Here is a 25072-nt window from a genome sequence, read left to right on the forward strand (position 1 = left end):
GGCGGCCTCAAGCTGGCCCCAGGGGGGCCGCATGAGATGAAGATGGTAAATGGCCTGTATTTATATAGTGCTTTACTAGTCCCTAAGGACCCCAAAGCGCTTTACATATCCAGTCATTCACCCATTCACACACACATTCACACACTGGTGCTGGCAAGCTACATTGTAGCCACAGCCACCCTGGGGCGCACTGACAGAGGCAAGGCTGCCGGACACTGGCGCCGCTGGGCCCTCTGACCACCACCAGTAGGCAACGGGTGAAGTGTCTTGCCCAAGGACACAATGACCGAGACTGTCGGAGCCGGGGCTTGAACCGGCAACCTTCCGATTACAATTATGGTAGTTGTTTTGGTTAGTGCAAACAAACTGCTTCCAATTTTACAGTAGTCTAATGTCCGTCACTGGTCACCAGGTCTCTCAATTCCCGTTGTTCTTTTTCAAGATGTTATCCATATTGCAGAGCCACGAGCTTCTCCAAGAGAGTATCCATATTGTGTTTCAAAGAAACACAGTCCGAGTACTCACAACCCTGCCCATTGTCTATCATGTCGGCCATCCTTGTGGGATTTTGAACAGCTGTAGTCGCTTCTTGTTCTTCGATAAGCCAGGTCTGAGCCAGCTCCAATCAGCCAGAACTCTGTTATCATTTGTCCGAATTGGCAGATCTCATTCAATGTCCTCCATCGAGAGTGTCGCCAGACACATGACGCAACCGACCATCAAGTATTCGGCAGCAAACGTCTCTGCAGAACAATCAGGCTCTCCCAAGCCCAGGAGTTGTCAGTTTCGTTAAGGGACCAGTTGATTAAATCCATAATTCTTCTTTAAGTTTTTTTTAGAGAACAAGTCTGGGAGACTCTCTTAGGGTTAGAGAATAAGCAAGACTATACAAAGGACATGAGAAGCCAAGCAGGAAAGAGAGGTGAGAGGGAGAAGGAGAAAGTGCGACTGCCTCCGTCAAGAGCCAATAGAGAAGTGATTAGGGACATGACCAATAGTAGGTCAGCGACCCTCTTAAGGTACATCTCCCAGTTCGGCTCAGATCTGGGACTCTCCACCAGCTAGTCAAGCTCCTTACAATACCATTACCTGGATGACAGAGAACCTACACAGACAAATGGTTTTGGAGAAAGTGTTTCACTCCCGACAATTATGTACACAGTTTATGGTTTTCATTGATGTAGTCACAGTGAGGAATGCCTCCATGTTACCAATGTCCACGTATCTGCTTTCACGCTGACTTCAACTGCACTCTTTATTTGTTTAATGACCCTCTCCTTTACTCATAGTTCTGGCTCACCATAGGCTACAAAGTGGTTTTGCACATGTTAGATTTCTTTCACTTCTGGTTGAAGAACATATGAGGGCTTAAGGAGCTGAAGCAACTCTCTGAACCCCTCATCATCCTATTTGGCTGACAGTCTTTGATGATAATGTTCACCACAAGCTGATCCACCACTGGCTTTCTACAAGCTGTTTTTGCTTTTAATGTCTAACATGATGCTTCCAGCAAATTTTTTTGGTCCAGCATCAGAAATTTGTTCTCATACGTCCTCACTATACATACATTAGCTTTTACTTAATTAAGTTTTACTAAATTAAATTTAATGATTATTTGTACATGTCAAACTGCTGTTTGAATGTATTCATTTCTGTTGTGTTTATTTTGGATATAAATCATTTTGAAGCTAGCTCCTACCTAGCTTCAAAATCTTACCTAGGCATTATAAATCCATACAGGCTGACCTGTTCCTACAAGTTGCTTCTTGTTTCTTGTTTCTTATCACCCAATTCAGTCCAGCCACTCTAATATCATAACTTTCTAATCCAATCTCAATCCCTGTCTATTTTGAAATCACTGACTGGCTCAGTGCCTTATACATGAACTACTTCTTCATTATTCCTCCACAGACTGGACCAGGAGAGCTCAGAGGTTACTAGTGGTCAGTTTGCCCAGCAGCATCAAACACACCGGAACTCCATATTTATGGTCTGTACATGTACAACAACTACTTTTACATCTATTCTGTTCACAGTCAACTCCATGCTGCTCTTTGTAGACCAGTGGATTGTCAGTGTGTCCAACATGAATCTGATGTTTGGCTCCATGATTTCAGTCTAATTGGCTCATTTATAAAGTATTCTGTCCCAGCTGCTGGAGGACAACATCATCACTTTTGTGAAGAACGAGCTGAAGAAGATCCAGGAGGTTCTGAGTCCAGATTACCCAGAATGCTTAGAGAGTCAGAGGGAGGATGATGATGAGAGGAGCAGCAGAGAGGCATTAGTGAGGATCACAGTGGACTTCCTAAGGAGAATGAAGCAGACAGAGCTGGCTGACCGTCTGCAGAGCAGTAAGAGGATTTAACCTGCTAGAAAAATTGAACATTTACTAATTTCTCAAGACACAGATCAACATGGAAAAATTATCAAATATGGGAGTTAAAGTGTCATCTGTGTTTTCTAAAACAGTGGCTTATATTTTACAGGTTTGCTTTTAGCTTTTTTTGTTTTTTCTTACAGAACATGCTGCTGCAGTTTGTCAACGTAAACTTAAATCTAACCTGAAGAAGAAGTTCCAATTTGTGTTTGAGGGCATCGCTAAAGCAGGAAACCCAACCCTTCTTAATCAGATCTACACAGAGCTCTACATCACAGAGGGAGGGACTGCAGACGTCAATGATGAACATGAGATCAGACAGATTGAAACAGCATCCAGGAAACCACACAGACCAGAAATAACAATCAGACAAGAAGACATCTTTAAAGTCCCACCGGGAAGAGATGAAGTAATCAGAAAAGTGCTGACAAAGGGAGTGGCTGGCATTGGGAAAACAGTCCTAACACAGAAACACACCCTGGTCTGGGCTGAAGACAAAGCCAACCAGGACATCCAGTTCATATTTCCATTCACTTTCAGAGAGCTGAATGTGCTGAAAGAGGAGATGTTCAGCTTGGTGGGACTTGTTCATCACTTCTTTACTGAAACCAAAGAAGCAGGAATCTGCAGCTTTGAAGACTTCCAGGTTCTGTTCATCTTTGATGGTCTGGATGAGTGTCGACTTCCTCTGGACTTCCACAAAACTACAATCCTAACTGACCCTAGAAAGCCCACCTCAGTGGATGTGCTGCTGATTAACCTCATCAGGGGGAAACTGCTTCCCTCTGCTCACCTCTGGATAACCACACGACCTGCAGCAGCCAATCAGATCCCTCCTGACTGTGTTGGCATGGTGACAGAGGTCAGAGGGTTCACTGACCCACAGAAGGAGGAGTACTTCAGGAAGAGATTCAGAGATGAGGAGCAGGCCAGCAGGATCATCTCCAACATCAAGACATCACAAAGCCTCCACATCATGTGCCACATCCCAGTCTTCTGCTGGATCACTGCTACAGTTCTGGAGGATGTGCTGAAAACCAGAAAGGGAGGACAGCTGCCCAAGACTCTGACTGAGATGTACATCCACTTCCTGGTGGTTCAGGCCAAAGTGAAGAAGGTCAAGTATGATGGAGGAGCTGAGACAGATCCACTCTGGAGTCCAGAGAGCAGGAAGATGATTGAGTCTCTGGGAAAACTGGCTTTTGATCAGCTGCAGAAAGGAAACCTGGTCTTCTATGAATCAGACTTGATAGAGTGTGGTATCGATATCAGAGCAGCCTCAGTGTACTCAGGAGTGTTCACACAGATCTTTAAAGAGGAGAGAGGACTGTATCAGTATAAGGTGTTCTGCTTCATCCATCTGAGTGTTCAGGAGTTTCTAGCTGCTCTTCATGTCCATCTGACCTTCATCAACACTGGAGTCAATCTGCTGGAAAAACGACAAACAACCTCCCAAAAGTCTAAAACGAGAGACTCTGCGGAAAAACACTTCTACCAGAGTGCTGTGAACAAGGCCTTACAGAGTCCAAATGGACACCTGGACTTGTTCCTTCGCTTCCTTCTGGGTCTTTCACTGCAGGCAAGTCTGACTCTCCTACAAGGCCTGCTGACACAGACAGGAAGTAACTCACAGAACAATCAGGAAATAGTTCAGTACATCAAGAAGAAGCTCAGTGAGAATCTGTCTTCAGAGAAAACCATCAATCTGTTCCACTGTCTAAATGAACTGAATGATTGTTCTCTAGTGGAGGAGATCCAAACGCACATGAGTTCTGGATACATCTCCAGATTCAGTCTGTCTCCTGCTCAGTGGTCAGCTCTGGTCTTCATCTTACTGTCATCGAAAAAAGATTTGGATGTGTTTGACCTGAAGAAATACTCTGCTTCAGAGGAGGCTCTTCTGAGGCTGCTGCCAGTGGTCAAAGCCTCCAACAAAGCTCTGTAAGTAAATATACAGGGTGGGCCATTTATATGGATACACTGTAATAAAATGGGAATGGTTGGTGAGATTAAAGTCCTGTGTGTGGCACATTAGTATATGTGAGGGGGCAAACTCCTCAAGATGGGTGGTGACCATGGTGGCCATTTAGAAGTCGGCCATCTTGGATAAAACTTTTGTTTTTTCAATAGGAAGAGGGCCATGTGACACATCAAACTTATTGGTAATGTCACAAGAAAAACAATGGTGTGCTTGGTTTCCACGCAACTTTATCGTGGCTCAAGAGTTGGCAGTTCGTCTTGTAATTGGAAGGTTGCCGGTTCGAGCCCCGGCTCCGACAGTCTCGGTCGTTGTGTCCTTGGGCAAGACACTTCACCCATTGCCTACTGGTGATGGTCAGAGGGCCTGGTGGCGCCAGTGTCTGGCAGCCTTGCCTCTGTCAGTGCGCCCCAGGGTGGCTGTGGCTACAATGTAGCTTGCCAGCACCAGTGTGTGAATGGGTGGATGACTGAATTTGTAAAGCGCTTTGGGGTCCTTAGGGACTAGTAAAGCACTATACAAATACAGGCCATTTACCATTTATAACATAAACGGTGGGTGTGATGGTGCCTTAAAATTTTTTAAATATTTAATTAAATCATCCTCACTGCTAAATAAAGCAAATAAAAGATAAAAACAAAAATTAACCAAAAGCAAGTTTTAAAGAACCAGTTTTTAGCTGTTTTTTTTAAAAAGAGACCGCTCAGTTTGCAAATCTCAAGCTCAAAGGGAGAGAGTTCCACAGTCTGGGGGCCACAGTTACAAAAGCTCTGTCACATTTCGTTTTCAACCTCGTATGCTGGACAAGCAGCAAGCCCTGATCACATGACCTCAGGGACCTGCCGTGGATGTATGGATGTAAAAGATCTCTGATGTATGTCGGTACTTGTGCATGCAGAGCCCTGAATGTCAAAGTCAAAATCTTAAAGTCGACTCTGAATTTTATGGGGAGCCAGTGCAGGTGGATCAGCAGTGGTGTAACATGAGAGTAGTCTAAGGAGCTTGGAAAGAAAAGCGTCTGGACTTCTTTGAGTTGCTTGAAGACGTTTCACCTCTCATCCGAAAAGGTTCTTCAGTTCTAAGGGTCAATGGTGGAGAGTCGCAGATTTAAACCCAGTGGGAGTTTCCCCCCAAAGAGGGACAAAGGACCCCCTGATGATCCTCTACCTAATCACATGAGCCAAGGTGTGAAAGTGGGTGTGGGTCCCAATAAGCCCGGGTTTTGGGTGAGCTCATTGTGAAGTCTGGCCCACCCTATCATGTGATTTCCTGAGGTCAGATGGCCCAGGGTGTGAGTGGGCGTTAAGGTGTCTGGGAAGGGATCTCATATCTGGATTATAGATGGCAGACAGTTGGTGTCGTAAACCACCACCTCTGTTCAAAGATGGTCGCTTACAGTGGACGTAAATGGCTTCTTTCACTCCTCTTTCAAACCATCTGTCCTCTCTGTCCAAAATGTGAACGTTGGCATCCTCGAAAGAGTGACCTTTGTCCTTTAGATGCAGATGAACTGCTGAGTCTTGTCCCGTGGAGGTGGCTCTTCTATGTTGTGCCAAAATCTGGGACTCTCCACCATTGACCCTTAGAACTGAAGAAGCTTCTTGGATGAGAGGTGAAACGTCTTCAAGCAACTGACAGAAGTCCAGACGCTTTTCTTTCCAAGCTCCTTAGACTACGATGACCTGGATGATTGAGAACCTTCACAAACAGTATGATGTTTCACCTCTCATCCAAGTGACTTCTTCAGTCTCAGCTGACTGCAGGTTTTCCCAATCTTATAAACAGTACATTTGCACATAGCACAATGGCTGAAACTAGCACCACTGAATCAACAATGGACTGTGAGTTTGATTTAATTTTTTTTTAATTTTTATTGATTAGCATTCAAATGCATGTATCTCAGTGAAAACAGAACAAAGATCTACCACAAAGCAAGAAAGCATGAGACAAGGCTAATCAAAAGGTATTGGCTGAAGCATTTGCTTATTACGCCAACCCTTTTAACAAAATATCTTTTTGCATGCAGCTCCTGTACACAGGGCTCGAAGCAAATAATAAAACAAAGCAAAAACAAAACAAACAAACAAACAAGAAAAAAAAACAACTTTCCACCTTAGATAAGTAACTACATCAAAGCAAAAGAATCAAGAGGTTTTTGGGGTTTTTTTGGTTTCTTGTTTTTGCTCTTTTCATTCTTGATTTATATATTTTTCTAATACTCTATTTTTAAACATATTTTTAAACAAGGAAAATGAACTACACCTTTTTAAATCACTGTCATAACTATTCCACAGGTTAACTCCTCTAATAGAAACACATCTCTGCTTTATATTTGTCCTCATCTTGTTTTTTTTAAAGAAATCTGTTCCCCTTAAGTCATATTGACTCTTTCTGACTTTGAACAGCTTCTGAGTACTGGGGCAAAGCAAGTTATTTTGTGCTTAATACATTATCTGTGCCATTTTATATTCAACTAAATCATAAAATTTCAGGGTATTCAGATTAATAAACAAAATGTTAGTTGGTTCTATATAGTTTGATTGGTTTATAATTCTTATAGCTCTTTTTTGTAACTTGAAAATAGGAAGAGTGTTTGTTTTATATGCATTACACCATATCTCCAGACAGTAAGTCATATATGGAAGCAACAGAGTACAATAAAGTGTGTATAATGATTTTTTGTTCAGGACATGCTTTGTTGTATAGAGAATAGCAATGTTTTTTGACATAAGCAATGGTTTTGTCACGGCGGGGCGAGCTACGCACAGTAGCTCGGCGTGCCGGTGTAGCGTGCTGACTAGACCCAAGCGCGGCTACGGCTAGCGGTGGGTTTGGAGCAGACACGCAGTTATTCTAGTAACGATCAGTGCACGAAGCGTGGCTTCGGAACTGTCGTTACAGACAGAGAGCGAGCGGAGCCGGGAAGAGAAAAAGGATTGAAGGGAAAAACACTCACGGTTGCTGAATCAGGCGGAGACTGACGTCGGCAGAGTTTCGGAGCTCCTGACACGAAGAGAATGATGTCTGAGCGGCGAACAGGAGGGTGGCGTCTCTCTTTTAACCCCGGCCCCGTGATCAGCTGATCACAGCTGATCACCGGCTGACAGGTTTTTGACATAAGTTCAGTTTCATTATCATTAATATGCAAATTGTCATTATCATTGATCAACAACCACTGATCAAAGACTATTGATCACTGTTTACCATTCACAGAGAGCTGGGGAATGTCTGCAATCACAGGATTGTAAGATGGCAAAAGATGTACCCTTAGGCCCTCTCCTCAATTCAGAGATGGTCTTTCCTTTTTCACATAAATGGCCTTCTTGTCTTGGCACGGCAATCCTAATTGCACTTAACAGCTTACACTATATTACTTAGTTTGTGCCAGGGGGACCCAGTCCTTGAGGCAGACCAATTTTTGGTGCAGCTTGAAAAAACTTTCTCTGAAAAAACTCACCCATGTAGAGAAAAACAACTTTGTCAACAGGTTGAACTATGCTGTGATGCCAAGTCACATCCCAATAGCTCAATTCAATTCAATTCAATTCAATTTTATTTATATAGCGCCAAATCACAACAAAAGTCGCCTCAAGGCGCTTTATATTGTACAGTAGATTGCACAATAATAAATACAGAGAAAAACCCAACAATCATATGACCCCTATGAGCAAGCACTTTGGCAACAGTGGGAAGGAAAAACTCCCTTTTAACAGGAAGAAACCTCCGGCAGAACCAGGCTCAGGGAGGGGCGGCCATCTGCTGCGACCAGTTGGGGTGAAAGAAGGAAAACAGGATGAAAGACATGCTGTGGAAGAGAGATAGAGATTAATAACAGATATGATTCGATGCAGAGAGGTCTATTAACACATAGTGAGTGAGAAAGGTGACTGGAAAGCAAAAACTCAATGCATTATGGGAATCCCCGGCAGCCTACGTCTATTGCAGCATAACTAAGGGAGGATTCAGGGTCACCTGGTCCAGCCCTAACTATATGCTTTAGCAAAAAGGAAAGTTTGAAGCCTAATCTTAAAAGTAGAGATAGTGTCTGTCTCCTGAATCCAAACTGGAAGCTGGTACCACAGAAGAGGGGCCTGAAAACTGAAGGCTCTGCCTCCCATTCTACTTTTAAATACTCTAGGAACAGCAAGTAGGCCTGCAGAGCGAGAGCAAAGTGCTCTAATAGGGTGATATGGTACTACAAGGTCATTAAGATAAGATGGGGCCTGATTATTTAAGACCTTGTATGTGAGGAGCAGGATTTTGAATTCAATTCTGGATTTAACAGGAAGCCAAAACAGGAGAAATCTGCTCTCTCTTTCAAGAGTGTCAGTACTCTTGCTGCAGCATTTTGGATCAGCTGAAGGCTTTTCAGCGAGTTTTTAGGACATCCTGATAATAAAGAATTACAGTAGTCCAGCCTGGAAGTAATGAATGCATGAACTAGTTTTTCAGCGTCACTCTGAGACAGGATATTTCTAATTTTAGAGATGTTGCGCAAATGGAAGAAAGCAGTCTTACATATTTGTTTAATATGTGCGCTGAAGGACATGTCCTGGTCAAAAATGACTCCAAGGTTCCTCACAGCATTACTGGAGGCCAAGGTAATGCCATCCAGAGTAAGAATCTGGTTAGATACCATATTTCTAAGATTTTCAGGGCCGAGTACAATAACCTCAGTTTTATTTGAATTAAGAAGCAGAAAGTTAGCGGCCATCCAGGTCTTTATGTCTTTAAGACATTCCTGCAGTTTAACTAATTGGTGTGTGTTATCTGGCTTCATGGATAGATAGAGCTGCGTGTCATCTGCATAGCAGTGAAAATTTATGCTATGTCTTCTAATGATGCAGCCTAGTTAAGGGAAGCATGTATAATTTAAACAGAATTGGTCCTAGCACTGAACCCTGTGGAACACCATAATTAACCTCAGTGTGTGAAGAGGACTCTCCATTTACATGAACACATTGGAGTCTATTAGATAGATATGATACAAACCACTGCAGCGCAGTGCCTGTAATACCTACAGCATGTTCTAATCGCTCTAATACGATATTATGGTCGACAGTATCGAACGCTGCACTAAGGTCTAGCAGGACAAGCACAGAGATGAGTCCACTGTCAGAGGCCATAAGAAGATCATTTGTAACCTTCACTAAAGCTGTTTCTGTGCTGTGATGAGCTCTGAAACCTGACTGAAACTCTTCAAATAAGCCATTCCTCTGCAGATGATCTGTTAGCTTTTTTGACAACTACTTTTTCAAGGATTTTTGATATGAAAGGAAGGTTGGAGATTGGCCTATAATTTGCTAAGACTGCTGGGTCTAGAGATGGCTTTTTGAGTAAAGGTTTAACTACAGCCACCTTGAAGGCCTGTGGTACATAGCAGATTATTAGAGATAGGTTGATCATATTTAAGATCGAAGAATTAATTAATGGCAGGACTTCTTTGAGCAGTTTTGTAGGAATGGGGTCTAAAAGACACGTTGATGGTTTGGAGGAAGTAATTATTGAAGTTAACTCAGAAAGATCAATTGGAGAAAAAGAGTCTAACTTAACATCGATGGTACTAAAAGTAGCTGTAGATAATATTACATCTGTGGGATGATTATTGGTAATTTTTTCTCTAATGATAAAAATTTTATTTGTGAAGAAGTTCATGAAGTCATTACTAGTTAACGTTAAAGGGATGGTTGGCTCAACAGAGCTCTGACTTTTTGTCAGCCTGGCTACAGTGCTGAAGAGAAACCTGGGGTTGTTCTTATTTTCTTCAATCAATGATGAAGAGTAAGATGTTCTGGCTTTGCGGAGGGCTTTCTTATAAAGCAGCAAACTATTTCTCCAGGTTAATGATGATCCTCTAAATTTGTGACACGCCATTTCCTCTCCAGCTTACAAGTTATCTGCTTTAGGCTACGTGTTTGAGAATTATACCACGGAGTCAGGTACTTCGGATTTGAGGCCTTAGTTTTCACAGGAGCTACAGTATCCAGAGTCGTACGTAGTGAGGAGGTAAAATTATTAACAAGATAATCGATCTCTGTTGGAGTAGCGTTCAGATTGCTTCTCTGGTCTATGTTGGTACAGGGCATTGAAGATGATAACAGTGGGTGGATTATATTCTTAAACTTAGTTACAGCACTTTCAGAAAGACATCTACTTTTATAAAGTCTACTCTCCACTGCTGTGTAATCAATTATTGTAAATGTAAATGTTATCAGGAAATGATCAGACAGCAGAGCGTTTTCAGGAAACACTGTTCAGTTTCTATGCCATATGTTAAAACAAGATCTAGAGTGTGATTAAAGTGGTGGGTGGGTTCTTTTACATTTTGAGAGAAGCCAGTTGAGTCTAACAACAGATTAAATGCAATGTTGAGGCTGTCATTTTTAGCATCTAAATGGATGTTAAAATCACCCAAAATAATTATTTTATCTGAGCTGAGCACTAAATCAGATAAAAGTCTGAGAAATCAGAGAGAAACTCTGTGTAAGGCCCAGTTGGATGATAGATGATAACAAGTAAGACTGGTTTCTGAGTTTTACAGCTGGGGTGGACAAGGCTAAGCATCAGGCTTTCAAATGAATTAAAAGTCTGTCTTGGTCTTTCGTAAATTGCTGCCACACCGCCCCCTTGGCCTGTGCTTCGAGATTTCTGGTAGTTAGAATGACTCGGGGGTGTTGATTCATTTAAACTAACATAATCATCCTGCTGTAACCAGGTTTCTGTAAGGCAGAGTAAATCGATTTGTTGATCAATTATTAAGTCATGTACTAACAGAGACTTGGAGGAGAGAGACCTAATATTTAATAATCCACATTTCACTGTTTTACTCTTTGATTCAGATGTGGATACTGTATTGTTCTTTCTTTGTGATTTTTTATGATTTAGTTGTTTTTTTGCAGGTTTTTAGTTTGTTTTTTGTCTGTTTGGGAGCTGACACAGTCTCAATGGAGATGGGGTTTTGGGGGATAACAGGAGGAGAGAAGCTGCAGAGAGGCATGTAAGACTGCAACTCTGCTTCCTGGTCCCAACTCTGGATAGTCACATTTTGGGGGGTTTAATAAATTGGTCCATATTTCTAGAAATGAGAGCTGCTCCATCCAAAGTGGGATGATTACAAGAAGGCCTATGACTCAATGCCCCACAGCTGGATACTGGAATGCTTAGAATTGTACAAGATCAACAGGACCCTAAGGGCCTTTATCAGGAACTCAATGGGGATGTGGCGTACAACACTAGAGGCCAACTCCAAGCCCATAGCACAAGTCACCATCAAGTGCGGGATCTACCAAGGAGATGCTCTGTCCCCACTCCTGTTCTGCATAGGCCTGAACCCCCTCATTAACAGATCATTAACAAGACTGGCTACGGAACGGAGCAGTTGTCAGCCACCTCCTGTACATGGATGACATCAAGCTGTATGCCAAGAGTGAACGAGACATCGATTCACTGATCCACACTACCAGGCTATACAGCAATGACATTGGAATGTCATTTGGACTGGAGAAGTGTAGTCGAATGGTAACAAAGAGAGGGAAGGTAGTCAGAACTGAGGGGATTGAACTACCAGAAGGCAACATTGCAGACATAGAGGACAGTTACAAGTACCTGGGGATCCCGCAGGCGAATGGGAACCATGAAGAGGCCGCTAGAAAGGCTGCAACCACCAAGTACCTGCAGAGGGTCAGGCAAGTCCTGAGGAGTCAGCTGAACGGTAAGAACAAGATCCGGGCCATCAACACCTATGCCCTGCCCGTGATCAGGTACCCTGCTGGGGTAATAGGCTGGCCAAAGGAGGAGATAGAAGCCACTGACATAAAGACAAGAAAGCTCCTTACCATGCATGGAGGGTTTCACCCCAAGTCCAGCACCCTGAGGCTGTACGCTAAGCGGAAGGAAGGGGGCTGGGGACTGGTGAGTGTCAGCACCACAGTCCAGGATGAGACAACGAACATCCAAGAATACATTGGGAAGATGGCCCCAACTGACCGAGTGCTCAGTGAATACCTCAGGCAGCAGAAACCCAAGAAAGACGAGGGAGACGAGGAACCATCATGGAAGGACAGGCCCCTGTACGGTATGTACCACCGGCAGATAGAGGAGGTGGCTGATATCCAGAAATCTTACCAGTGGCTGGACAAAGCTGGACTGAAAGACAGCACAGAGGCACTAATCATGGCAGCACAAGAACAAGCTCTGAGTACAAGATCCATAGAGGCTGGGGTCTATCACACCAGGCAAGACCCCAGGTGCAGGCTGTGTAAAGATGCCCCAGAGACAATCCAGCACATAACAGCAGGGTGCAAGATGCTAGCAGGCAAGGCATACATGGAACGCCATAACCAAGTGGCCGGCATAGTGTACAGGAACATCTGTGCCGAGTATAACCTGGAAGTCCCGAGGTCAAAATGGGAGATGCCCCCAAGGGTGGTGGAGAATGACCGAGCTAAGATCCTGTGGGACTTCCAGATACAGACGGACAAAATGGTGGTGGCTAACCAACCGGACATAGTGGTGGTAGACAAACAGAAGAAGACAGCCGTAGTGATAGATGTAGCGGTTCCCAATGACAGCAACATCAGGAAGAAGGAACACAAGAAGCTGGAGAAATACCAAGGGCTCAGAGAAGAGCTCGAGAGGATGTGGAGGGTGAAGGTAACAGTGGTCCCCATGGTAATCGGAGCACTAGGTGCGGTGACTCCCAAGCTAGGCGAGTGGCTCCAGCAGATCCCGGGAACAACATCTCTGTCCAGAAGAGCGCAGTCCTGGGAACAGCTAAAATACTGCGCAGGACCCTCAAGCTCCCAGGCCTCTGGTAGAGGACCCGAGCTTGAAGGATAAACCGCCCGCAGGGGCATGCTGGGTGTTTTTTTTTTTTTATATATATATATAATGTGTGTGTGTGTTTCAGGCTGAGTGTCCCTAAACTCTCAGAAAGAGGCTGTGAAGAACTGTCCTCAGTTCTCAGCTCCCAGTCCTCTAATCTGAGACAGCTAGATGTGAGTGTCAACAACCTTCTGGACACAAATGTGAAGCTTCTGTTGGCGACAATGGAGAGTCCACAGTGTACCGTGGAAATGCTAAGGTCAGAAAAGTTATATTCTAAATTCTTTATGTATTAACTCAAGCAGTCAATTAAAATTCAAAGAAAATCAAGTTCAATTTTTATTTTTGTTTATTTCCGAAGTTATGGTGATATGCAACATTTCTAACTTCTTTAACATACGACAACAATGATTTTTAAAGTGTTTTTCCCCAGACTGAGTCTCTGTAACTTGTCAGAGAGAAGCTATGAAGCTTTGTCCTCAGTTCTCAGCTCACAATATGCTAGTCTGAGAGAGCTGGACCTGAGTAACAACCACCTGCAGGATTCAGCAGTGAAGCTTCTTTCTGCTGGACTGAGAAGTCCACACTGTAAACTGAATACTCTGAGGTGAGATCAAGTCTTAATTCCTAATCTTATTGATTAAGAATTACTCAATAACAAAACACTTCTTGAAAAAATAAAGAAGTAAGTGCTTGGGTCAAGTCTTTGAATTCAACATACACGTATTGCAGATACTTAAGTAGCAGAGAGAGTTATTGTTTAATGTCAGCTGCTTTGGTGTTAATGCCCTGCCGTGCCCTCACTGCACGACACATGGAGCCCAATTTTCATTTGCTTTGGAATACCAGAATTGATTCACCACCGACTTGTTTCACTTTAGGAAGAAAAGGTAGATTCCTTAAAAAACAGGATTACATATTGCTAAATCTAACGACTCTCCAGTGCACCCTCACTATATTTCAAAAACAGTCTTGGATTAATGTTTATCTTTCATTTTCCAGACTAAGTCATTGTAAGTTCTCAGAGAGAGGCTGTGAAGCTATGTTCTCAGTTGTCAGCTCCCAGTCCTCTAGTCTGAGAGAGCTGGACCTGAGTAACTCTGACCTGTGGGATTCAGTGAAATTTCTGTCAGCTGCAGTGAAGAATACACACTGTAAAATGGAAACCGTCAGGTGAGGATTTAAATTTAAGATTTCCATTGTTTAGATTACTGTATTTCTCAATTTTATTCTCTTACACAACACTTCTAGAAGGGAGATGCGTCCTGCATAACACTCTGCCACGGATCTCAAAATGGTGACGCGTGCTTAACCGTTTTACTACCCGCCATCCCATTTTAGTGTAAACAACAGTATTAGATAAGATAAGATAAGATAAGATAAGATAAGATAAGACGACCTTTATTAGTCCCACAGGTGGGAAATTTGTTTCGTTACAGCAAAAGTGCAAAGTTATATAGCAGAAATGAGAAAACACTGGAATGCAATAAAATAAAATAAAATAAAATACTATATACAATAGAATAAAATAGAATAATATATACATTAGAATAAAATAGAATACAAATGCTATATACAACTGAGTAAGAAAATACAAAAGTACAACTTTGTCAGAAAAAGAATTGCACATATAGCAGTCTTATTGCACTTGTGTGGGTTTGATCAGCTGCAAAAGTCTTTGTTGTGGAGCCTGACAGCAGTGGGGAGGAAAGACCTGTGAAATCTCTCCGTCCCACACCGTGGGTGCCGCAGTCTCCCACTGAAGGAGCTGCTCAGTGCTGTCAGAGTCTCTTGCATGGGGTGGGAGATGTTGTCCAACAGGGATGACAGCTTAGCCGCCATTCTCCTGTCACTCACCACCTCAACTGGGTCCAGAGGGCATCCTAGAACATAGCTGGCCCTTCAGATCAGCCTGTTCAGTCTCTGTCAGAGGTAGAACAGCAGCAGTGCGGGTGGGTGAGTCTGCAGCCAATGTTGAAGACTGCCTCATGGCTGAATCAAATCTGTTGAAGAAATGATTCAGTTCATTTGCCCACCTCACATCTCTCCCAGGCAGAGAGTTCTGATGTTTGTGGCCTGAGATAATAATAATAATAATAATAATAATAATAATAATAATAATAATAACTTTATTTATAAAGCGCTTTCAAACAAAGTGCTGTACAACTATTTGAAACTAAAAAGACAAAAAAGAAATAAAAGCAATACATAGCAATACAGGTAAAAGACACAATACAAGTTAAAAACAGTAAAAATTTAAAAACTAAAAGCCATAGAATTAAGACATGTAAGATAGGGTGAACAAATGTGTCTTCAGCTTAGTTTTAAAAACCTCCACAGAGCATGCCTGCCTAATATCTTGAGGGAGGGTGTTCCACAGAAACGGGGCATGAAAAGAAAAAGCACGCTCTCCAATTGTCTTTTTTCTGGCTCTAGGAACCTTTAGAAGGCCAGAGTCCTGAGATCGGAGAGCACGGGATGGAACGTAAACATGTAAAAGGTCCGAGAGGTATGAAGGTGCCAGTCCGTTTAAAGCCTTGTAGGTGAGCAGCAGGACCTTAAAATCTGCTCGAACCTGACAAGGTAGCCAATGAAGAGAGTTCAGTATAAGGCTAATGTGCTCAAATTTCCCAGTTCTTGTTAAAATGTGAGCAGCTGCATTTTGCACCATCTGTAGACCTCTAAAACGTTTCTTTGGTAGCCCAGAAAGAAGAGCATTACAATAGTCAATGCGTGAGGACACAAACGCATGGACAAGAACCTCTGCAGTGTCGCTTGACAAAACTTGTCTGATTCTGGCGATGTTCCTCAAATGATAAAAGGCATTCTTTGTTATCTCTTTTACATGAGACTCGAAAGAGAGCACCATGTCGAACCACACGCCCAAGTTTTTTACCTTGTCCCTGCAATTTATGACACTGTCATCAATTCTCAAGATGAAATTTTGGGACAAGTGCTGAAATTTGTGTGGCCCAATGACCATCAACTCTGTTTTGTCAGTATTTAGGAGCAAGAAATTATCCGATAACCAGCCCTTAATTGCAGATAGACAAGATTCTAGTTTAGAGACTTCAGTACAATTTCCAATGGTTAAAGGAACATAAAGCTGCAGGTCATCAGCGTAACAATGAAAGGTTACATTAAAAGAACGTAAAAGAACACCAAGAGGCAGCAGGTACATAGAAAACAACAATGGTCCAAGTACAGAGCCCTGAGGGACCCCATGCCTCACTGCACAGGTCTCAGAGAGATCGTTTTTAAAACTAACAGTCTGAGACCTCCCAAGCAGGTAAGATCTCAGCCATGATAAAACATTTCCTGTAATTCCAATAAAATGTTCAAGCCTATCTAATAAAATGCAGTGATCCACAGTGTCAAACGCAGCACTTAGATCTAACAGTAATAAAACTTAAGTGCGATCGTTGTCTGCATTAACCAGCAGATCATTTACCACTTTTACTAAAGCTGTTTCTGTGGAGTGATTTGGTCTAAAATCAGACTGAAATGATTCAAACAGATTGCTTGTTGACAAATGCTCAGTGAGCTGCTTAAAAACCACTTTTTCAAAGACTTTAGATAAAAAAGACAGATGTGAGATGGGTCTATAGTTTGCGACCATGTCAACATCCAGTCCAGGCTTTTTCAAGATTGGCACTACCACAGCTGATTTAAAACATTCAGGGAAGACTCCAGTTGTCAATGAAGTATTTAAAAGAAACAGAATGTAGGGTCCTAATACTGACCACAGTTCCTTTATAGCCCAGGCTGGTAGAGGATCCAAAGAACAAGTTGTACATCGAGCTGCTTTTACAACCTTAGTTAATCCAGACAGAGAAGTAACCTTGAAGTCAGAGAACAGTTCATCAGCACCAACAGGCAAAGCAGCCGAGTAGTCTAATGAAAAGCTTGAGGAGGGAGTACTATGATTTCTAAGTGTTTCAGCCCTGTCTCTGAAAAAGTAAGAAAGTCATGAGCTATCAAATTAGAACAGCAGACAGTTGACTTACTCTCTGTAAGTTGTGACACTGTGTTGAATAAGAGTTTTGAGTTATGTTTATGACGCATGATGAGATTTGAGAAGTAATTTGCTTTCGCTGCCGACATCGCTAATTGAAAAGAAGACAGTGAGTCCTTCCAAGCCTGGAGAAATACTTCTAGTCGGGAAGATCTCCAGTGACGCTCTGTTTTTCTACAATTTCTTCTCAAGTTCAAGAGCTCCTCATTTAGCCAAGGCATAGGGTTCCTTTTTTGACATTTCAACTTCTTTACGGGAGCAACAGAGTCCAGTAGTTCAAGAAGTGTATTATTAAGGTTCGCAGTCAAGGTGTCCACACATAACTCCTGGGTAAAAATAGGGTCCAACACATCAGGTAGATGTAATTTAACTCCAAGCATTGCTTCGGGGCTAATATAACGAGATGATCTGAGGGGCAATGTTCCCCTCTCAGAAGCTGGAGATTTAGTAATTAAAATATCAAATAAAATTACTGAGTGGTCTAAAATAGGTAAAACACAATTTTCAGTCACCAATACATTCAGTCTGTAACCCAAGACAAGGTCAAGGGTGTGGCCCTTACGTGTTGGCCCAGATACAAATTGTGTGAAGTTTAAGGAATCAATTACATTAAAGAAATCTTTGACCAGGGGTTTATCCTCACAACACAGATGAATATTAAAGTCCCCCACTATAAGAATCCTTTCATAGTGAGCGATAAAACATGTCAAGAAGTCTGAAAATTCCGAAATAAACAAGTCATTATATTTAGGTGGACGATAGATGACTATAATTAGAACCACAGGACAGCTTAAAGTCAGGAGTTGGGACTCAAATGAGGTAAAAACACCAGGACTTTGTATCTGTTTGCATTTAAAACAGTCTTTGATGATAGAGGCTACCCCGCCTTCCATCCCAGACAACCTGGGGGAGCTGAAAAAGCTGGCATCGGAGGGGCAAAGTTCCAGCAAGGGTGCCACTTCACCAACGTGCAGCCATGTCTCAGTTAGGAACAGACGTCCAGCTTATGAGTATCAAAAAAGTCCCGAAGAACATGAGTTTTATTTGATACAGATCTAGTTTAAGAGAGCTAATTTAACTCTCTGTCCATCCGTGGTAGCAGGCAGTAGTTGTAGGTTGTTCATATCGTCGGCATGGCGACCAATAAAGCACCGTTGGGTGAGCATGCTCTGATGACGTCGGGTAAACAGGAAGAAGGCAGCGCTGTTTGAGGCCAAAATAAAGTCCTAAACAGCCAGGGTCACCGATGGTAACGACCCGCCGCATCCGAGTTCAGACCCGAACACGCTTCCCAGAGCGCGTTCCGCGCATACGTCCGCTGGTCAGCTTTAATTTCTGGGGTAATCCAAGGTTTGTTGTTGGAGAAACACTGTACAGTCCTGGTAGGTACGGTGTTATCCACACAGAAATTAATATAGTCAGTAATGCATGTAGTAAGGCTGTCGATGTTCTCTCCGTGGTCGTCACAGATCACCTCCCACACAGTCGCCTCAAAACAATTCTTAAGAGCTTCCTCGCTCTCCTCCGACCATCTCTGTACTGTGCGGGTGGCTGGTGGCTCCCTGCGTACTAAGGGCTGATACACAGGGACAAGGTGCACCAGGTTGTGATCAGATCTGCCAAGGGGAGGGAGAGGTGATGAACTGTATGCCTCTTCTGCACTGGCATACAGTAAGTCCAGTGTTTTATTGTCTCTGGTTGGGCATGTCACATACTGCGTGAAGGTGGGCAGTGTGGAGTCCAGTGAGGCATGATTAAAGTCCCCTGATATCAAAAGAAGAGCTCTCGGAGATTGTGTTTGCAGTCTGCTGACCACAGATTGGAGAGAGTCACAGGCTGCATCCGCGTTGGCGGAGGGGGGGACATACGCTGTTGTATAGTCTTGAGAATGACCTATAAGTTTTAGTTAGGTGTGTTGCAGCAGGGACACATTTAAAGGTTTCAGGACACCAGCCCTTGAGGCAGTTTGACATCCCTGATTTAGAGCCATCAAAATAGTTTTTCTCCTTGTGGCAGCAGAATGCCCCTTTGGTCCGACTTAACAGGTACAACTCCAGGTTTCTTCAAATCTGTAGGCAGACTGACAACGACAGAGAGCTCTATTGAGCCAAGTATTCCTCTATCAAAATGTTAAGTATTACATATAAAAATGCCAATAGTGTGGTGAAGTGGTTATCAATGATTAAAAATGTATGTTTTATCAACAGTAAGAAAGATTATTTTGATATTTAACATTTTACTTGGTGTTGTAGGAAATGCAGGTGCAAAAGATGCTTAAATTATATTCACTGCAATATGCTGGGCCTTCATTGCTTAGATTCAAAATATTGTGTTTAAGAGGCTAGGGATGGATGCAACCATATATATTTCAGCTGTTGGATGTAAATCTGCAGATTACATAAGATGTAAGACAAAAATCATGTTAAAGTAAACTCACATAGATTGCTCCTTGATGGTATTCTATTTTCGGCTCAGAATGAATGTGTACATGTCTGTGAGTGTGTGTAATTGAAACAAATGAACTCAGAATCAGTACCACCATATTCAGTCCTTTTTTTTTTAACTTTGCAGAGAGCAGTAATACAAGGACTGACTAGACTGATAGTGCTGATTTTAATCACTCTCTAGCAGTTCTGTTAAATATGAGTGTCATAAAATCATTCAATTTTATTGTATAGTGGGGTTACATTAACTGGTGATACTAAATTGGCAATGGAGGCTGGTCTCTTTCTTTGTGTGCCTTGTCGAGGGGTTATGACAGCATCAAGGCAACAACAACCAAACTTTATTTGCCACATACACAATCATACACAAGCATACAGAGTACAACATGTAGTGAATTGCTTGTAGCCGCACCATATTAGGGCTTGGTTTTAGCATGGGAGGTCAGGATTGAACTTGCAACTCCCGCTTAAAAGGTTTGTAGTCTCACCATGACACTATCCAGTGTAAATAGATAAATGTTATTGTACCTGACAAAAAGAAAAGTCATTGTTCACAGATGGATTGTTGTTTTGTGTGTCTGCAGTCTGTCAGGCTGTGTGATCACAGAGGAAGGCTGTACTTCTCTGGCCTTGGCTCTCAGCTCCAATCCCTCCCATCTGAGAGAGCTGGACCTGAGCTACAATCATCCAGGAGACTCAGGAATTAAGCTGCTGTCAGCTGGACTGATGGACCCACGCTGGAGACTGGAAACTCTCAGGTATAGAGAGAATGTCTGATAGAGGAGGAAGAGCTGGAAACATTTCCTGTGTACTTCACTCACTTTCTGTTTGTTTCATGTGAGACTGATCAATAAAGGTCTTTAGGAAGAACTTTTCCAAGAACAAGTTGTACTTATCGTGGTATATTATACAGTGCAGATTAGATTGATATTTCTCAAAATCAAATTTGTGGACCTTGGAGAACATCCTGCTGCCTGCAACATCCTCCAGGATGACTGGTTTGGCAGTGGGTCAGTAATGGTGTGGGTTGGTATTTCTTTTGAGAGGCATGCACAGTGTCAAGATGAAATATTATTTTACATCCGTGATCCTTATTATTATTGTTGCATCATTTATGATTTACCATTGTTATCATTTCATTGACACATTTATTGAAACTGGTGAGGTTATATTAAAGTCTGTATTTCAGGTGTTAGCATAAGCACATAATCTTTCATTGCAGGTGCAACTGTAATCATGTTATACACATATTGCATAATTAAAGGGTTGAAGCTCGGTCAAGTTAATTAATGGTTTGAAGCTACGGGCAGCGCGATGTCTGGCCGATCAATGGAGCACAGTTCAGCTATTGAAAGGTTGCCTACATGTTTACCGTATAATTTACTACATATTGCCTGTGTGCATTCAGCAGCCTCCTGCATTGAAGTTTGCCTGGTAACAGAGGACGTAGAGGGGGGTCAGGTGCTAAGGTTAACAACACAGACACATAGTCTGCCTGAGGGAACTGATTGCAAAGGCTGTGTACCTGCATACGTGACAGTTTAGTTCTGATAAGTCCAGTGTAAGAGTGTAATAACAGGATGCATCTGTTAGGTGGAGGAACATCGGAAGGAACTGTTCTTTTTTTAGAATATGTCCTCGCTGGAGTTACTGGAACATGCATCTGCAGTGACGCGTATTGCTTGTATAAATATTACACCCCACCTATTGTCAGGCGGGAGATGGAGCCTGATGTTTTGCAGAGCCTATCTTCACCACATATATGTGTTTTAATAAAATAATTTGTGTTGACCCACTATGGACTTTCAGTCGTATGTCTCTTCCTCAAAATTCGAACCGCGACAGTTCTGGTGCTGAAACCGGTTTGAGGAGGGACAAATGGGGTTTTGGCTGAGGTCTAGTGGTGTCAAACAGACGGGATGGCCAGGAGGTCGACTGAGTGATGGGCCCGAAATAAGAGAGGTAAGCACGGCCTGTTGACTGATGTCCAAAGGTGCTAAATTGGAAATTAAGCTAAATTAAATGTTCACTCAGTAGAGCTTCCGATCCGTGTCCGTGGTCACTTTGGGGTAATTAGTGATAAAAGTTTGGGGAATATTTGACTGATAAAATGTATTGCTGTTAATTCTGGGGTGAATTTTAAGTTAATAAGTGGTGTGTTTAAGTGAATATGTTACGTGTTTAAATTGAGGTGTTATATTTGTTGACTGTGACGCCAGCAAGGCAAGCTTTAGTTTAGGGTATTTGGTCAGATTGAGTACCAGAACTGGGTTCGGGCATCAAGTAACAAATTGGGGGGCTTGGAGCCCACAGTGATGCTTTTAAAACACGTAAACAAATTGATTTAGGACCGGAGTTGGACTCCGAAGAATGCAGTTTTGTTCAGCAGGTGGCACTGACCGGTAACCGTGGACGCGCGGTTATCTCTGGCGGCGACCAGATTAGCCCGGAGTTGGCCTTCCGCGGGGATTCGAACTCCCGTCAACAGGCTAGGCAATCTAAGGGTGACTGCCTTTATACTGCATTTTTTGATAAAAAGGGTTGGACCCGGCCGCAACCACAACACGTCTGATTTGTTAGCTTTAAGTAAAGCGGACGGCGTTAGTATGGAGCTATAGGTGAGATGTGGAGCTTCTTCTCAGCCCGCAGGAAGCGGTTATAAATTAATTAGGGCTTAGAAATCTGACCGCTGTCGGCGACGGCGTTCCCGAAGCGGGTTCATTGATCAGCAAGGTTGGACCTGGGCTTAGATGCTTTTAAATTAGTCAAAAGTTAGGTGTAATGCTACAGAGATTGTGAAGAAGAATAAGAAGTTACAGGAATAAGGACAAGAAGAAGTGATAAGGAACTGTTGAATAACTTGTCTTGGCATCTGATGTCTTTTTTGTCATGTTGATACAGGCCTGAGTATATAAATAAAGTGTAAATCGGCTGTGTAAATTGCTTATGTTGATTATAACTGCGTGTGCTGTGAAAAAGATTTAATACAGAAGCTGTGGTTTGTGAGAATTTGTGAAGTGCATGAGAGCCGCGGCCACGCGCTTTGTGTGTCTGTGAGAGAAAGAAAAGGTGGGGGCCGAGTGCTGTGTGTGTGTGAATTTCTGCATGACAGAAGAGGAAGGAGAAGTAGGTCAGTCGATTTTCTGTGAAATAATAATAGTCAAGAAATTCTGGTGATCAAATAGGAGAAAGTGAACTGAAAATGAATAGAGAAAACTAAAACAGTGGTTTAGTGTTCAAGTAATGATAAATAAATAAACTTAACGATGACATTTAGCGGTGATCAGGTACTCAAGGATGAATGGGAAAAAAGGGAAAACAATAAAGTGTGGAAGTGTGAGTGAGATATTGTCTCCGACTGGGGAAGCAGTGAGAGTAGAGGTCACCTTCTTCCCCTGCTGGACACAAGAGAAAACATGATTTGGAGTGTGGTGGATGAAAATAAGTAATAACAACATTAAGAAGATTTTTGTCTTTGCGGTTAAAAACAAATAAAATTTCATTTTTGGGGTTTAAAGTCAGAAGAGTTCAAAACAAAATGAGCAGAGATGTGTTGCTTTAGGAGTGATGGAAAATCTGGTGTCATAGTGACTAATGAAAGTCTCTCAGTCTGTCGTTTACAGGTGGGGAACGGACCTGGATCAATTCTCCATGGGCAGCAGTCGGAAGGAAATTATAGGTTAAGATTTTTAGAAAAAATAGAAACACCCAGCCGGAATTTTTTGGCGGAATTGTTTTGCAGCTTCCCGTCCTCATCCTGAACAAGCAAGCTCCAAGGAAGCTGATCTCTCCCTGAAGACACAGAGTGCAGTTCCAGAAGCACGAGCATGAACATCAACAGTGGACAGGAGTCCAAGAGACAATACCAGAGTTCGGAGCAGAGAGGTCCAGCAGCGCTGTGGGCAAACGGCATCAGAAAGAGAAGAACCACCATCTAGATTGGATGGATGGAGATGCGTTTCCAGCAAGCTGCAACCTCACTGTGTGTGAAGGACTTTTGAGAAGACTGTCTGAGCTTGACATTTGCCATGTTTGGAGCGAGATGGCAATGAAAGAGACAGTGGGACAAAGAGATACACGGGACAAAACTGAAGAAAACTGACAGCCATTGGACTGACAAGTGGGAGAGAAAGGAGCAGAAGAGGGCTGAGGCTGCTGTTTTAGTGTGTGGAACCAAATTGGGGTTAAAGAATCCGGGGAGACAAACGACTGCCTGGAAGTGGAGAACTGACACAGTGTCCAGACCTCCACAAAAGAGGGAGGAAGACAAGCACTGAGGTATGCAAGTGTACTGTTAGGATAATGGAAAGGTGACACCACACATGAAAATAATTTGCACCAGAGATAACAATCCATGACATCCATGTGCTCGCCAGAGGTAGCTTGACTGCCATTAGGTACCGAGATGAGATCCTCAGATCCCTTGTGAGACCACATGCTGGTGCGGTTTGCCCTGGGTTTCTCCAAATGCAAGAGAGTGCTAGACCACAGGTGGCTGGAGTGTGTCAGCATTTCCTGCAAGTATTATTGCTATGGACTATACAACCCTTTCTGATTCTGACTGGCCCACCCGTTCCCCAGACCGGAATCCAATTGAGCACAACTGTGACATCACATTGCACCACAGACTGTCAAGGAGTTGGTGGATGCTTTAGTCAAAGTCTGGGAGGAAATCTCTCAGGAGACCATCCGTCACCTCATCAGGAGCATGCCTAGCCATTGTAGGGAGGTCATAGAGGCATGTGGAGGCCACACACAGTACTGAGCCTCATTTTGATGTCTTTGAAGGACATTACATCAAAGTTGGGTCAACCTGTGGTGTGTTTTTCCACTTCAGTTTTGAGTGTGACTCCAAATCCAGACCTCCATGGGTTGCTAAATTTGATTTACATGAATGTCCCCACAGTTTATTGTTTGCTCTCACATTGTTTATTAATCAAAGTGTGATTTAAGTTTTGGAGGACCTTTGTTAATGTGAATTTGGTTCCGCTCCATCAGGGATTTCTTTTCAATAAATGAAATCAGAGTATTTCCTGATTTTGCAGAAGTCCTTTGTTCCCTTGAGGAGTTTCTTCTGGTTTCCCTGCCCTATATTAGCTTCATCAGCCTTCTTTAAATCTGATTTTTATTTTCTTTTTCAACTTTGCTGCTCTGTAAAAAAAGAAAAAAAACCTCATGAGATCCATCTGTCAGGGGTGTTGTGTGTGGATGCGAGGAAAGAAGGACCCAAACACTGGACTCACAGGTAGCTGAAGGCTGGTGTTTATTATGACGAGCAGATGAGCTGAACATAAGATGGCTGGCTGAACTGAAATGACTGGCTGAACTGAACCAGGACTCTAGACTAACTTTTTGACATGGGCGCAATGGTGCGCCTAACTTTAAAAATTTAGGCACACCGGCACAAAAGTTAGGCGCACTCAAATTTTTCA

At 42.8% G+C, this 25072-nt stretch overlaps 1 protein-coding gene across 1 annotated transcript; it reads left to right on the plus strand.

Annotated features, from left to right (window-relative positions):
* Positions 1-4281: 4281 nt before the first annotated feature.
* LOC120715764 (NACHT, LRR and PYD domains-containing protein 12-like) lies at positions 4282-22804 on the plus strand. Its single transcript, XM_040002874.1, has 5 exons — positions 4282-4321; positions 13267-13440; positions 13615-13788; positions 14184-14354; positions 20225-22804. Exons 2-5 carry the CDS (start codon positions 13406-13408, stop codon positions 20415-20417), a joined length of 573 nt encoding a protein of 190 aa, XP_039858808.1. The 5' UTR covers positions 4282-4321; positions 13267-13405; the 3' UTR covers positions 20418-22804.
* The last annotated feature ends 2268 nt before the right edge of the window (positions 22805-25072 follow it).

The sequence above is a fragment of the Simochromis diagramma genome, unplaced genomic scaffold, assembly GCF_900408965.1.
Source record: "Simochromis diagramma unplaced genomic scaffold, fSimDia1.1 OVJJ01000459.1, whole genome shotgun sequence".
NCBI classification, from domain to species: Eukaryota; Metazoa; Chordata; class Actinopteri; order Cichliformes; family Cichlidae; genus Simochromis; species Simochromis diagramma.